General features: G+C 38.6%; 1 protein-coding gene across 1 annotated transcript; it reads left to right on the forward strand.

Moving 5' to 3' along the window:
• The first annotated feature begins 12,706 nt into the window (after positions 1-12,706).
• On the forward strand, positions 12,707-13,889 carry LOC137653273 (actin, alpha cardiac muscle 2-like). Its single transcript, XM_068386644.1, has one exon. It carries the CDS (start codon positions 12,749-12,751, stop codon positions 13,880-13,882), a length of 1,134 nt encoding a protein of 377 aa, XP_068242745.1. The 5' UTR covers positions 12,707-12,748; the 3' UTR covers positions 13,883-13,889.
• Positions 13,890-17,419: the final 3,530 nt, after the last annotated feature.

A 17,419-nucleotide genomic window follows, 5' to 3' on the forward strand; every position in this document is an offset into this window, starting at 1 on the left:
TGTTGTAAAGAAAAAAATCGGGGAAATAATTAGTGTTATTGTTATTAAATATTTTCAGCAGTTGTAGGTAGGTTATAAATGGGTAGCGGGCTGGACATGGTGTTCGGCCTTAGTTTGAAATCCCTTGATCTAAATGAATATCCTTACATAGTTATGTTCTCGTGAGCTTTATAGAATTTTCATGTTCTCTATATTTTTTTAAAACAAATTTAGAGCTTTTGAATGACGGTTTGAATGTTCTCGTTTTTCGTTTTCGTTTGCATGTGATATTTTCAAAAAAAGTAAAATATATTCTAATCAGATAAGAGATTCCTTCATTTTAAAACAGTATTAGGGTTTGGCAATAGTTTAGACAAATAAGATCCCATCCTTAAAGGTCGTGGTTGCTTAGTGATATTGCTGACATCCCATCGTCCTAGTCATTTTTTTTATATATATAGATTTTCACTGTATCATGACCATAGCTCCTTTTGGGCTAGCGATCTGGATTAAATCGTCACCATATGTCTACCTACTGAGTCACCAATAGTCACTGTCTTGTTTCGCCAGATCTCACATGGGTGGAAAAGTTCCTTGGATAGTGGCCGTACGTTTAAAAGTTCTTCCCACGGAATACTTTATCCTGTAATTGATTTGATTCTCAGAAAAGTGTGAATTTAGTGACAGGTTCTGTCTTTTTATCCTTTTCATGAGCTGTCTTCAGAAAAAAAAAAATATTGTTTGTTTAGTAAGTAATAAGCTATGTTCAAAATTACGCAGAGGTGAAGTTATATGTAATCTTAACATAAGGTCCCTGCTGTAGTACCGACTATGTTTAAAACGAATTTCTTGATATCTAATATATGAATTATATAAAAATACTAATCTAAATTCTTTAAACTTCCAAGTTCTATTCATGGAAATTTAGGTTTAATCTTGACGGAATATCTGACATGTAGTCTCAAAATGTATTCGCGTTCAATATATCTTAAGAGGCCTCTTCAGTTTATTTCAATATTTGCTTGTTGTCTTTGCTTAATGGAGATGCAAATCATCTTATATTATCTATAATTACTATTGACTCCAAGATCATCCATAGCTTTTCTTTGGGATTTCACATAATTTAACATTGCGCAAGCACAGTCTGGTTCAAAAGAGCAACTGTAATCACAACATTGGGGCTTTAAGGAACCGACTGGTAATTTTTTTTTTTTTTTAGTGTTTTCTTTTAGTAATACTCTTTTTCATTATTATTATTATTATTATTATTATTATTATTATTATTATTATTATTATTATTATAGTAGAATGTAATGGGTCCTTGTGTAACAGGAAGAGTAATGGCATTTCCAAGAATGGCTTGAGAATAGATGTAACAGTAATAACCTGCATTAGTAAAAAACTTTAAGTATTTTATTTCTGTGCATTGGTTCATCTGTTATAAGAAGCATGTGTTATGGAAACTAGTTTTCAAATCCATCTGGTATCATCTGTTTGTAAGGTACGGATTTAATGTCACTTCATATAAGCACTAATACAAAAGGAAAACCCATTTTACTATTCAAAAGTCTTTTTGCGTTTTCTTTCTCGTGTGACGGTGTCGAGAGAAGGTTGTGAACTCAAAGGCAGGATGCAATCAACAGAGTTAATTTATTATGGAACACTCTCCTTTATATACAAAACCTCAAGGCAACAGGAAATTTCATGTTCGAGAAAATGACACTGTTGCATAGGCGACACGCAGACATGTTTATTCTGGTTCTTTTTAGTGCGAGGGAAGAGCGAAGATACAAGCATAATATATACAAAAGGAATTAGGCTATGTACAATTGTGTGACACACGGTTGGTACATGGCTCCCCCCTTAAAAATGACATACTGTACATGTTAAATAGGGCGCCCTGATCTAGAGAGGCGAACTGTAGGCGGGTCATCTAGCAGAAGATAAGCAGGTTTTAGACGATCAATGGAGACCCAGTCTTTGCCACGAATGTGTAGTGGGAATGCTTTCGGACTGCATCGGATCACAAGGAAAGGGCCCGTGTAAGGGGGCGTTAGCGGTGGCTTGGTAGTGTCGTTGCGCAGGAAGACGTGTGTTGCAGAGTGCAAGTCTGTTGGCATGTGATGCTTCGCTGGGGGCTTGTAAGTCTGGCGGCATGGAGTAAATTTTCCCACACCGTGACGTATGCGCTGGAGATCGTCGGAGGAGGTTGTAGAAGGAAATAATTCGGCAGGGACGACCAACGGGTCGCCATACACCATTTCAGCTGCCGAGACCTCGAGGGCGTCTTTAGGAGTGGTCCTTAGCCCCAGGAGGACCCAGGGAAGCTGAGTAAACCAGTTGGAATCCTTGCAGCGGGACATCAAAGCTGCTTTGAGGGTGCGATGAAAACGTTCAACCATTCCATTGGCAGTGGGGTTGTAGGCCGTTGTCTGATGTAGGGTGATGCCCAGGAGATTCGCTAATGATGTCCACAATTGAGAGGTGAAAGTGGTTCCCCTGTCAGAAGTAATATGCTCAGGGATACCAAATCTTGCAATCCATCCAGAGAGTAAGGCAGATGTACATGAGGCGGACGTTGCAGTTTCCATGGGAATGGCTTCAGGCCAACGGGTGGAGCGGTCGATGACGGTAAACAGGTAACGATGTCCTTGTGATGTGGGTAGGGGGCCTACAACGTCGACGTGAATGTGTGCGAAACGACGCTGAGGTTGAGGAAAGGTGCCAACTCCTGAATCCGTGTGTCGATGTACTTTGGAAGTTTGGCAAGAAGTACAAGCACGGACCCAATCCTTAGCATCCTTAGAAATGCCGTGCCAAATGAACTTTGCCTTCAGCAGCTGTGCAGTAGAACGGCACGAGGGATGTGAAAGGCCGTGAATGAAATCAAATACCTGTCGGCGCATGGGAGCAGGAATCCAAGGTCGCGGTCTGCCAGTACTGACGTCACAGAGGAGGGTGGTGTTGGAGTCTTCGAGGAGGAAGTCTTCCCAACGGAGGGACGTGCGGGATGTCCTACATGCTTGATATTCTGGATCCTGTCATTGGGCTTCAGCCAGGGCATTGAAATCCAATCCCAGTTGAACGGCAGCCAACGTGTTTCTTGGACCAGGCATCAGACTGTCGAGTAAAGGCGTGCACCAGAGGCATGTGGTCTGTGCGAATGACAAAGTGCGTACCTTCTAAGAAATGGCGAAAGTGACGGACAGCCAAGTGCACCGCCAGCAATTCACGATCGAAGGTAGAATAACCCGATTCTGCCTTGGACAGTTTTCTGTTGAAGAAGGCCAATGGGCGTGGCGAGCCGTTGACCACCTGCTCGAGTACTGCACCAATAGCGACGTCGCTGGCATCGGTGGAGAGAAGGAGAGGGGCATGTGGGATAGGAAAAGTGAGAGCCGCAGCAGTTGATAGGGCCTTCTTTGCATTGCAGAAGGCTGCTTCTTGAAGGGGACCCCACTTCAGATCCTTTGGCTTGCCCTTGAGGGAGGCATAGAGGGGAGCAAGAGTGGCGGCAATGGCTGGCAGAAAACGGTGATAATAGTTGATCATGCCTAAGAATTCCTGCAGAGCTTTGACGGTCGAGGGCGCGGGGAAGTTCTGAACGGCTGCTACCTTCTCGGGGGGGGGGGGGGGGGGGGGGTGGACTCCTTCAAGAGTGATGCGGTGCCCTAAGAACGACACTTCGTTGGCGCCAAAGGTACATTTGTCGTACCGGACTACAAGGCCGTTTTGTTGCAGGCGGTCGAGCACGATGCACAGGTGACGGAGGTGTTCCACTTTTGAGGAGGAGAATACAAGTATGTCGTCCACATAACATACACAGAAAGGGAGGTCCCCTAAGATGCCATCCATGAGACGTTGAAACGTGGCCCCAGCATTACTAAGGCCAAAACAGGAGTAATTGAAGGTGTATGTGGTGATGGCGGTCTTGGGGATGTCTTCTGGGTTCATAGTCACCTGATAATACCCCTTCAGGAGGTCGAGCGTAGAGAAAACCTTTGCTTTGTGCAGGTAGGAGGTCACGTCGGCAATGTTTGGGAGGGGGTAGTGATCCGGTTCTGTTTGCATGTTCAGGCGCCTGTAATCCCCGCACGGACGGAGGGAGCCATCTTTCTTCAGAACGATGTGTAAGGGTGACGACCATGGGCTGGAGGCCTTTTGGCAAAGGCCCATTTCCTCCATTTCGGCGAACGTCTGTTTGGCGGCTGCCAATCGTTACGGTGCCAGACGTCTGAATTTTGCGAAGATTGGGGGTCCTGTCGTCTTGATATGGTGATAAATACCGTGCTTGGCAGGAACCGTGGGCGTTTGGCGAAGTTCTGGACGGAAAACTTCCGAGTACAACCTGAGGAGGTGGGCGTAGGCATCCGTGGGTGCGCTGATGTGGAGAGCGAGGTTAGAGGGGGCGGGTTGAAGAGGTGTAGACAAGTACGAGTCCGCGTTGACCAATCGTCGGTGGGCGACGTCAACCAGAAGGTGAAAATGAGAGAGGAAATCCGCACCGAGGATTGGCAATGTGACGTCAGCAACGAGGAACTTCCAATTTAATTTACCGTTTCCGAACGATAATGTGAGGTTCTCGTAACCGTAGGTGGGTATCGCAGATCCGTTGGCAGCTACCAAGCGGACGTCGGCAGATGTAGACAGACTACGTCGTGTCTTGAAGAGTTTCCTTGGCAAGAGAGAACTACAAGCACCCGTGTCTACCAAAAATTGCACGCCTGTTCCTGCATCATGTAAATTGAAAAGATTAGAAACATGGGAGGCCACCGCCACGAGCGATGGCCTACTTACACGTTTTTTGGCCACTGACAATCCTCGGCACATTTCTTCGCGGTTGCCCCGATTCTGAAGTGGTAGTAGCAAAACTGCGGCAGATGGGAAGTAGTAAGTGGCTGTAGAAGTCGTTTGTTGGGGCGCGAGCGATTGATGGATGGTGGGTGGCTTTGTCGCCGCTTCAGCACTTCACGGGGTAGGCGTGTATGTCCTACGGCATTCATGTCAGCTTCGGTTGACGTTGAATAGGCATTCTCTTCGTCAGGGGTGGAGGCGGTGATGGAGGTCTTGAAGTCATCAAGTCCTTTATAGGTAACTATCGACATCGGGTATGGCAGCGCGTATAGGTCCGGGTAAACGGCGTATCCATAGGGCACGAAGTAGGTTCACCTCACGATTAGAGCCGTCTGCGGCAGGTTGAAGGCAAGCGATACTGGTTCTTTCCCTGAGGGCAAGCGAAGCCCTTTGGTCCCCCAACTGTTGTTGCGAGAGCTGAAAAAGCTTTGCTATACGGGCGGCTGGCAACGGCGAGTACTGCTGCAGAAGGTATGTTTTGAGGGCGTCATACGCTATCGGGGTGTCTCCTTGTTCACAAAGCCAGTCGGATATTTCTGGGAAGGTGTCCTCGGGTATCGCCGCGAGAACATAATCTGCTTTGGTGGTTGAGCGAGTCACGCCGTTGATGCGAAACTGGACTTCTGCGCGCTGAAACCAAGCAAACGCCTCTCCGCTGGCGAATGACGAAAGTTTCAATGGGGGAGCCGAAGCGCCAACTTCCGTAGAGTCCGCCATAGTACCAACGATGGAGGGGCGAGGGGGTTGGGGGTGGAAGGCGGTGGGAGCGAGTCGACTTCCAGGGTCACCAATGTGACGGTGCCGAGAGAAGGTTGTGAACTCAAAGGCAGGATGCAATCAACTGAGTTAATTTATTATGGAACACTCTCCTCTATATGCAAAACCTCAAGGCAACAGGAAATTTCATGTTCGAGAAAATGACAATGTTACATAGGCGACACGCAGACATGTTTATTCTGGTTCTTTTTAGTGCGAGAGAAGAGCGAAGATACAAGCATAATATATACAAAAGGAATTATGTACAATTGTGTGACACACGGTTGGTACACTCGACTCTTACTGTAACCATCGTTGGATTTCAGTCATGAAGGTGGAACTTCTTGTATCTTTATTTATTAAAAATGGAAATATGAATAAATCCATTTATATTTCTTTAGTAAGTCATTCGTTTTCTAGGTATCCGCACATTGAATCAATGCAAATTATCTTTACTCCTGCGTAGAAATTATTGGCTGATCAGACGTGCAGGTTAAAGTGACCTCCTAATCCTATGATAAGTTTGATATGCCTGGGATACCTGTTCATGTTTTTAATGCAAAGACCTTTAAAACATTAAATGAAAAAAAAAACTCTTATCTATGCCAGGTATGTGCATGTCCATAATGATATATTACTCTGAGTTTTTCGTCTAGTATTTTCGTTTAAAGAAACCATGAGAAAGAATGGTATTACAGTATATTACAGCCGTAGTATCTGATACAGGTTACAGCTGAAGCTAAATATAAATCCACCTAACATCTGTGAACAATTAAGAACTATGGTCTCACCTGCTCATTGGTAGCCGAGCAATTATTTTTTGTCCTTTTACTCTCGCCAAGCAAAACAGTAACTAGTAATTCGAGAACCTCGTTCGAGAACGGAAATCTTTTCTTTTTAAAATACTTTTCTCTAATTTGTTTTAACTTTTTATTCGTGGGTGATTGTGTTTATTTCTTTGATGCAATTTTGAAACTTTCTAAAATAAAATTGGAGATTCAAGATTTATTCCTTTTGGACATGGGAATAAATGCTTCACGATTGGTAAATTTTGATTTTCAGTTTCATAGTTTATGCCTAAGAAAAAGCATTACTATTCCATGGGTGCAAAACTCAATTAATCGAACATCATAGAAACAAATGAATATGTAAATTATTTCAAATTAGTATGTGTAGCTACTGATTTCGACCTGATAGTTTCCTCTCAGTACTTTGACCGAGGATTAACGTGTTCGCTGCAAGCCAGGGTACGGAATATTTTTATCAATGAAGTTGATGTTGGCAAGGATTTATTCTTATGTGTTTCATTTTAACGATACGGTGCATTACGCACCAAGAATTTAATATTTTTTTCTGATGTGTTCGTGTTATTCATTCATTATTTCCATTTATTATTTCAGCTTTTTTCCTAGTATCTGCAATGTAAAATTCCGTTTTCTTCGAAGTAATGGGTAAACAAAAGAAATTTCCCTTGCTGGATCTTGCAAAGTCCTATAGAACGAGTTAGAATTTGGTAATTATCTTTATATTTTGCAATGTATACATGTTAATGATATTAACATAGATGCAGACACACTCATACTTTTGATTGTGCACTTCATTAACTTTGTAAGAATTAGTGTAATAATGTTTTGTTATGAAGAGAACATTCGTTGCGTCATTTACTTTTCAAGGGAGATCTTTCTTTTCATATAAGTTTCATAAATTTACTTTTTATGCATTCAATAATAAAGTGGAATGAGGTAAGAGCACCGTCTGTATTTAAGTATTTCATGAAATATTTAATATTTTATGATAAATGTTATTCTAATTTTAACAAGACTCTGTGAATGATTTATTGTTAATTTATTCTCATCATTTATTTATTTCCTGATTTCCTTTCCTCACTAAGCTATTTTTCCCTATTGGAGCCCTTGGGCTTATAGCATCTTGCTTTTCCAACTAGGGTTGTAGCTTGGGTAGTAATAATAATAATAATAATAATAATAATAATAATAACAACAGTTATTGTGGTTGACATATACCATTTACTTATCCCTATAACATCGTTTTAAACGGAAGAGAGTCTCAAATTTTATTTTAGTCCTTTTAGTAAAAAAAAAAGTAATTGAAACTTAGATAACTGACTGCTGATGGATTTATGTATGATTGTGTTACTGTATTTTTATATTTGAAATATTAAGAATTTTCACCTGCCAGTTGAGTACTTTCTATGGAACTATAGGTTTGGGTTTATACATTTTACTATTGGTTTTTAATTTGTCATCTTATAAAGAATAAAGTTAATTTGTTGACCCCTGTGTGCGTATAAAGAATATAGGCGTTTTTTAGTTTGGCGAGGAACTATAAGGTGAAATTAATGCACACGTGACTGTATTTAAGCAAATACTTAACTGAATCAATTCCTCGAGATTTACTTAGATCCTAGCATAACAAAGTATCACATAACTAACAATTGAAAAAATTAAATAAACAAAAATCTTTCAGCGTGATATGGGTATCTTTTGGCAAACGCAGAAGAACTGTACGAAAGGATTTTAGGCCAGAAAAGCTCCCCAAAAAGGAAGGGATTGAAGATATAAATTTGAAAGAGAAACAATGACAAGTGGTAGAGATGAACATCTCTTATTTATTAAAGATCAAATGGCTGGCTCTGCTCTCTCTCTCTCTCTCTCTCTCTCTCTCTCTCTCTCTCTCTCTCTCTCTCTCTCTCTCTCTCTCTCTCTCTCTCTCTCTCTCTCTGTATATATATATATATATATATATATATATATATATATATATATATATATATATATATATACATATATGTATATATATACATATGCATATATATATATGTATATATATATATATATATATATATATATATATATATACATACGAAAAGGGGAAAGGTGAAATCTTTCTGTACGTGCGTATGCGTATCGGTCTAAATATTTAGCCGTCGTCTTTGACAGGTCGCATACTCTAGTGTAGAAGTAAACATTCAAGTGGAATAGGGTACAGTGCTAGAACAGAACAATGTGTTCAACTACATAAGATCAATAATAGCAGAGAAGGGAGGTACTGGGAAAGCAGTGAGACAGAGTAAAAAAAAAAATAGGTAAAATGGAGAGAAATAAATGGAACTGTTTTATGATATAAAATTATATTAGATGTCATTAAGGCTCAACATAGATACAGTTATCAGGCTCTTTCTATTATATGGTGCAGAAACTTTGACACTTCAAATGAAAGAGGGAGGACTGTTGTATAGAACTGAGATGAGGATGGTGAGATGGATTGCTGGAGTATCACTACTGGAAAGGAGAGGCATCAAGTTATAAGATGAATGTGTTGTATATGTATTGTAAAGGAGAAGGCTAGGGAAGATCATCCAAGATACAATGGCCATATAATAAGAAAAGAGAAGGTGGAACCAATCAGCGGATTAGATGAATGAATGGGTGAGGTGAGGAGTATATGGGTGTGCTGGGACTCGGGGTAGAAGATACAATGAATAGAAATCGATGGAAGAAGTAGACTCGAGCGACCGACCCTGTAATACATTGGGATTAATGAGGTCGAAAGAAGAAGAATGGATATCTGTTGGTAAATCATGTACATAGATGATTACCAGTGATGCAAGGGCATTATTTGTATTCTTTTGAATATAAGTTAAAATTTCAAATGAGCAAGTGACTTGGTACAGAACATACCACCGCTAGCATTATAGGGCAGTGAATAAATATGCTCACATTATTCATTGCGGAAATGAGCTCGCACCAATAATTTCATTGTAATTATTGCTACCAAATTTGCATATTAATAATAAGAATCACGCTTGACAGATTTCATTTAGTTTTTAAAGGATAGGGAAATTAGAATAATGCCTGGTCTGATACTTAACAGTGGATACAAAGGTTCAATTTGTCACCTGTATTAACGATTAGTTCCCGGGTAGGGTTACGTTCTTTATAGGCTAAATCGATCATCTGTTGTAGAGATTTCAAATTAGAACAAGCACTCGGACACGGAGGGAAACATAATCTCTTTACGAGCTCCTTTGCAAATTAACATTCGCCGAGGATTAAAAAAGGATTAATTTAGATTTTCAATTATCCCATGTTTATTCTTTCTTAGAGACAATTTTTTATCAAACAAATCAAAATGAGAGTCAGAAACTGAAGACCAGATAGGAGAACAATACTCGAAACAAGGCAGAATGAAATAATCAAAACATTATTATTATCATTATAATTATTATTATTATTATTATTATTATTATTATTATTAGGTAAGCTACAACCCTAGTTGAAAAAGCAGGATGGTGTAAGCCTAAAGGCTCCAATAGGGAAAATAGCTCTCTCTCTCTCTCTCTCTCTCTCTCTCTCTCTCTCTCTCTCTCTCTCTCTCTCTCTCTCTCTCTCTCTCTCTCTCTGTGTGTGTTTGTGTGTGTTATATGTGTGTCGGTGCAATGCTTTTTCTATCCCAGTTATGGCCATGTAGCTAAATTGATTATTAAAAATTATTTGGATGTTTCCTATTATTTTTACATTCTGTTTATATCGAGATATCACGAACTTTGATTTTCTTGGTTACCTTTAAAATTAAGCTAGTACGAAAGGCCAAAGATTCCTTAAAATGTATAAAGTCACTGCATCATCAGACATGCCAAACTTTAAGATGATTTGAACAATAACTTGTGGATTAAAAATTTTCTCTCTTAACGAACAGTATATTGAAGTGGATACAAAATTATACCAGTTGCAATGGTTGTGATGTATTTCAGTTATTGTTATTATTTATATAGATACTATTTTTATCATGATATTTTCATAATAAATAATTAAATCGAGCACACATAACTGCTATTACTTTCATTTAGTAAAGTTGTACACATTCCAATGAGACAATTAAGATAATTGCAAAATAGGGTTATTTCAATTGTATTTGTGAAAGAGTTTTGGCTTAGGTACATTATATGTTGTTGACATATTCAGGATATATTGAAAAGTAATATCAATTACCATGATATAAAGCAATGTACAAATAACGCAGAGAAATCACCATAGAAAACTTCATCTCTTCAAGTACCCTCATTCTGTCTGGCAGAAGAGACTACTTTTTCATAAAATACCATGAGCCAAAAAGGAAGCGCGTTGCAGCTTGATATTGTTATTCCAATAAAATTAATCCCTCCTTTAAATGGGTGGTGCTATTTAAAAAAAAAAAGAAAAAAAAATTATAGCTGGTAATTTGTTAATACGTCAACATATCAACCTTAGATAAATATAGGTATAATACCGAGACAACAATGGCAGGGCAACAACGTGTTGTATGGCGTGCTGCAGTCCAAAATATCGCATTCCCCCTCAAGTGTGGGAGGTTCCCTTTGTAGGTGTGGGAGGCGCATTTTGTCGGCGGATATAAAAGCTTGTCGTGAATTCATTCCTGCTAGTCACCATAAGACTCCCGTAGTGGGTAAGTGACTCTGCTCCTCCTCCTCGCGTGCCGTAATTGACGTGCCGGAATCTCGAATACTTGGGTCGAAGTCCGTGCAAAAATAATTTGCAATAGAATATTCATATTTACTTTGTGATGGGTTTGCATAGTAATCGTGGAAGTTGATTCCTCATCTTGAGGCTTAAAATATTTTCACTTTCGGAACTCAGTTTTTTTCATGGAATTTTCAAATTGAATTTGAGTTTTGCTGATTGTGAATAACTGACTTCTTTAGAATATTGTAAAACTATTTTTTAACGGCTAAACTCTCTCTCTCTCTCTCTCTCTCTCTCTCTCTCTCTCTCTCTCTCTCTCTCTCTCTCTCTCTCTCGTGTAATGTGTAGTTTTATCGATCCAGTTACTAGAAGTCTTTCCAGACTCAAGTACACGATATCAAATGTGCTCAATATTCGAGCTTTTTTTTTCGGGGGTGGGTGTCCATGTTGGGAAATTTGAGAAAAATTAGAATACAAAATCAAAACTGGAATATATCTAATATAACGTTGCTATGAAATTCAAAGTAAAATCGTGTAGATTTTATTTATGCGATATCGTTCGTTAAAGTTTCATTGGATGCTTGTTAAAAAAAAAAAAAAACTAGTGTGAAAAAATTCTGTAAGAGGTAAAACCTCTTTAGATTCTAGCAATGTATTTTAAGGCAAAAAATCTTTGAGATATTTTTTCGTGAGATTTTTTCTCGAGATCAAAAAAGGATGAATATTCCAGATTTTATTGTGATTGCCATTACTAGAAATATTTCATAAAAAAATTTTGGGAATTTGGAACATTAAATGTTATCAGTTTTCTAGGTAATCTGTGAAATGAATGAGATAAATTCAGTTCACGAATCCCTCTTTTAGTTAAAGGCTATTTAACTTTAATTACAACCTGAATAACATTGCTGTTGAAGTTTGGGTAATTCTCCAATACGTGCAAGTAAACTTTTTATATCGAGCATTCGGTTAGAGTTTAGTTAACTACCTTTAAAGTTTCACGTAGATTCAAAACCACTACTGCTAGATTCATTATGATGACTGCAAAGAAATTACAATCTAATAGTTGAAATATTATTTTTCTATATTGCAGTTATCTGAAGTTTATAGAGAGGGAAATTTCAATTATTTTTATTTATCTATTATATTTAGACCACAGTCACTTCACTCATGGAATGAAGGGGTTTAGATTTTCTTGAATAATATCTGCTTTCTCTTTTTTCTTTGACCAGCGATAAACAGTTATTTTTCATCAAGAAAAGTTTCTGTCGGAAATATTCAGAAATAAATGAAGTAAGAGCTTGTTGTTGCGATAAAATAACTTTTACCAGCTGTTGTAATTCTGTAAGATATTTTTACTACAACCCATTTATTTATTTGCACAGGTGTCTCACGAGCATTTATACGAACTTTAATCTAATTAAAAAGACTAAAATTATTTTAACTTATAATTCTCAAATGGATTAAATCATATGTAAATTCCGTTTTACTTAAACAGTAACATTGAATTTTATATTCATTATTCTTGTGGCATTCCCAGGAATTCGAAGTTAATCATCAGTATGGTTCATCTGAATTTTTATTTGTACCTGTCAGTATGATTCATCTGAATTTTTATTTGTACCTTTCAGGCACTACTGATACCCAAGCCTTCCTGATACCCAAGCCTTGCCACCACCATGTGTGACGACGAAGAAGCGTCAGTGCTCGTTTGCGACAATGGCTCCGGTCTTGTCAAGGCTGGCTTTGCCGGTGATGACGCTCCCCGAGCTGTCTTCCCCTCAATCGTTGGCCGTGCCCGTCACCAGGGTGTGATGGTTGGTATGGGTCAGAAGGACGCCTACGTCGGTGATGAGGCCCAGAACAAGCGTGGTATCCTCACCCTCAAGTACCCCATCGAACATGGTATCATCACCAACTGGGACGACATGGAAAAGATCTGGTACCACACCTTCTATAATGAGCTCCGTGTTGCCCCTGAGGAGTGCCCCACCATGCTTACCGAGGCTCCCCTCAACCCGAAAGCTAACCGTGAGAAGATGACACAAATCATGTTCGAATCTTTCTCAGTGCCTGCTATGTATGTCTGCATCCAGGCTGTCCTCTCCCTCTACGCCTCTGGTCGTACCACCGGGCAAGTGTGTGACTCTGGTGATGGTGTGACCCACATGGTTCCAGTCTATGAAGGTTTTGCACTTCCTCATGCCATCCTTCGTCTTGATCTGGCTGGTCGTGACATCACAAACTACTTGATGAAGATCCTGACTGAGCGTGGCTACTCCTTCACCACCACCGCCGAACGTGAGATTGTCCGAGACATCAAGGAGAAACTCTGCTATATGGCTTTAGACTTCGAGAGTGAGATGAATGTAGCTGCTGCTTCGTCTTCTCTTGATAAGTCCTATGAACTTCCCGATGGTCAAGTTATAACCATTGGCAACGAGCGTTTCCGTGCTCCAGAGTCTCTGTTCCAGCCCTCTTTCTTGGGTATGGAGTCTGCTGGAGTCCATGAAGTCGTCCACAATTCCATCATGAGATGTGACATTGACATCAGGAAGGACTTGTTGGCCAACATCGTCATGTCTGGTGGTACCACCATGTATGCTGGTATTGCTGACAGGATGCAGAAGGAAATCACTGCTTTGGCTCCTTCAACAGTCAAAGTTAAGATCATTGCTCCCCCTGAAAGAAAGTATTCTGTTTGGATTGGTGGTTCTATCCTTGGATCTCTCTCTACTTTCCAGAGTATGTGGATCACCAAGGAAGAGTATGATGAGTCTGGACCAGGAATTGTTCACCGAAAGTGTTTCTAATTTATAAAACGATAAAAAAGTATTCTAAGAATAAAATATTTTCATTGCTGTTTTGTATAATTTGTCCAAATTTCTTCCATTTTAACTTCGATACCTTAAGCTGCGTAATTATTTACGCTAAATCGTTAGCAAATATAATTGCTACAGTGATATGAGTACATAATAAAAAGAAGAATTGTGAAATTACTGAAGAGATTATGTAATCATTTCTGAAACTCGATACTTTCAGTTTTTCTAATATTTGATCAATTCACAACAGTTTCTGAAACAAATTGCAATAAAAGATTTTGCAACCACATTAGCATACACCGATAACTATAAGAGTATCTTGATAAATTCTAGATAATCCTATCGCTGAAACAACCTTATTTGGTACGCATATGTTACTCATTTCACCTGTTTGATACTTTGCCAATTTAATGCAAAATAGTCTCGGTCATCTTCTCTAATGATAGATAGTTGTGCTATATGTTTTTCTTAAATCTCTCTCTCTCTCTCTCTCTCTCTCTCTCTCTCTCTCTCTCTCTCTCTCTCTCTCTCTCTCTCTCTCTGCAAGTTTTTTTAAAAGAATTATGGCGAAGCTATTCTTATATACTGTACATTTATACCCATGGATCACCAATCCACTTTTGTATTGATACGAGTTTTGTTTTATTTGAATGATATAAGAACATCAGCGATTTATTTGGACTTAACCTCGGCTATACTTGATTTCTTGTATCTTATTCAATAGTTAATTCACTGAGATTTAGACGTTTATTTATGGCAGTGTTTTCAAATGACCAGAGTTAGCCTTTTGTACTCGAGAATTGTCCATCCTCAAGTTCTAAAAACATTTTTGTCAGACATTAAATTATAAAAAATTTAATGATTTGTAAAAGTAAGGAATTTTCTCTACTCGTTTAGAAAGCGTATCAATAGATATTGTAATGATGTATTTTAGCATTGCCTTGCATCTTGAATTGTAAGTACAAATCATGTAAAAGGCTAAATAGTCTCCAATTTCTGTGATGAAAGGTAACAATGGTGACTTTCCCATGGATCTTATAAATCAAACGGTATGTACAAACATATGAAGGGAATTATGAGTCTTCATTATAGTGTAGATTTACTATTGTTTAGGCATTAAAAATACGTTTTCCGTTGGAGGTTTCCGAGCTATAATCACAATTCACATTATTAAGCTTCTAAACAGTTAGTGCTGAAATGTTCATTGCTCAACGGGGAGAGTTAACCAAGTGACTCGTTGGGAAGTCTGTAAATATTTTACCAAGATTTTTTTTCCATCCATGATTTTTCGAATTGGTTTTACTTTAATTTCCTTTCAATTATTTTGAGAAGATTATTATAATTTCTATGTTTCTCAGATTTGTAATGCTTACTAAAAAAAAGAAATTATGGAAAAAATATATTGATTAGTTGAGCACGAAGCCGGAATCTTTATCATACCTGATATCTCACCGTCACTGGTTACAGACTCCAAAAGAAAAAACAAAACAAGTAAACAAAAGGCAACACCTCATTGTACGTGCCTTGCATTATTAAGGATAACATTATATGAAAAGTAATTAAGTAATTACTTTTCGTAATTATAAGATTCACAATGGCACGGGAGAAAAGTGCCAGTCTTCAATCCATAGCTTTCTCAAGCAATTAAGGTTCGGTGTTTTTATCCTTCGTGTTGTTAAGGTATTCTTGTTTGGTGTTCCTTCAAGTCTTTCCAACTCATCAATACTGTCGGAATCTTTCCACTTACCCGACATTTTTGTCTATACATTTTTCTTATTTACAGTAAACGATTACAGGTGTCATCCAAATGTTCTTTTGTAACCTGCCCTTTTGTTTAACATTTTTAGAACAGGTACACTGTTAAAAAGAACCGTAATTTTAATCAGAAATTCTCTGTGAAAATATATTGTTCTCAGCCGTATTTCAGTAAAATACAGGCGACCGTAATTTTATCTTACTTTATTATTATATTTTACGGGTTGGTGACTGTAATATCACTCCTTTACGTTTATATATCCGTTTTTATAAGGTAAAAATCCTGGAATAAATGTTGCCAGGCATTTACGGTTTTTTAATGCAAATTTTTAATAGTGTACGGTGAATCATGTTGATTTTTTTTTTATTGAGTACTGAAGAGTGCTAAAGAAAAACCGATACGTAAAATGTCTTGATATACGAACAACAGGCGATGATTATGCTGGTTTGTTTAGTTTAGCTTGTTTAGGCCGTTTTCGGTTAGTCGAAATATTGCAAACTCACAATTAAGGTATATCTACCAATAAGACTTTATGCTTAAGGACAAGAAGAAGATGGAATTTTTAGTTTTAATCATACAATCAATTAACACAATATTACAACCTATAAATGCTATACAGTGAGACTGATGGCTTAGACGTTTGATGCCTAAGACCGCGATGGGTTGAACGTTTGAAAGAGAGCAGTAATAGGCTTTTTTTTTTCGATAATTTTGTGTAACGTCTGAGACAAGTAACCAAATGGACAAAAGACTTTCAAATGTACTTTCAAACCTCTTGGGAATATTTGTTTAGATTTGTCAGCTCAAAAGAGGAAAATGTCGAACATCGATAATGTTTATACAGTTGATATGTAGATAAAACCAGGAAGCTTAGGGTTACAATTAAAGGGCATCCGAAATTGTTTCTCTTTTTCTTGTTTTGTTAAAGTTTTTATAGTTTATATGGGAAATATTTATTTTAATATTGTTACTCGTTAAGTTAAGGGAGTAGTAAAAAATAGAGGGTTGGGCATGAATGTAAAGAGAGTTCTATATGAGAAAGTGATTGTACCAACTGTGATGTATGGATCGGAGTTGTGGGGAATGAAAGTGATGGAGAGACAGAAATTTAATGTGTTTGAGATGAAGTGTCTAAGGAGTATGGCTGGTGTATCTCGAGTAGATAAGGTTAGGAACGAAGTGGTGAGGGAGAGAACGGGTGTAAGAAATGAGTTAGCGGCTAGAGTGGATATGAATGTGTTGAGGTGGTTTGGCCATGTTGAGAGAATGGAAAATGGTTGTCTGCTAAAGAAGGTGATGAATGCAAGAGTTGATGGGAGAAGTACAAGAGGAAGGCCAAGGTTTGGGTGGATGGATGGTGTGAAGAAAGCTCTGGGTGATAGGAGGATAGATGTGAGAGAGGCAAGAGAGCGTGCTAGAAATAGGAATGAATGGCGAGCGATTGTGACGCAGTTCCAGTAGGCCCTGCTGCTTCCTCCGGTGCCTTAGATGACTGCGGAGGTAGCAGCAGTAGGGGATTCAGCATTATGAAGCTTCATCTGTGGTGGATAATGTGGGAGGTTGGGCTTTGGCACCCTAGCAGTACCAGCTGAACTCGGTTGAGTCCCTGGTTAGGCTGAAGGAACGTAGAGAGTAGAGGTCCCCTTTTGTTTTGTTTCATTGTTGGTGTCGGCTACCCCCCAAAATTGGGGGAAGTGCCTTGGTATATGGATGGAATATTGTTACTGTTCTTAAGATATTTTATTTTAATTGGTAATTACTTCTCTTATTTC

This window comes from Palaemon carinicauda, chromosome 14 (assembly GCF_036898095.1).
Source record: "Palaemon carinicauda isolate YSFRI2023 chromosome 14, ASM3689809v2, whole genome shotgun sequence".
Classification (NCBI taxonomy): Eukaryota; Metazoa; Arthropoda; class Malacostraca; order Decapoda; family Palaemonidae; genus Palaemon; species Palaemon carinicauda.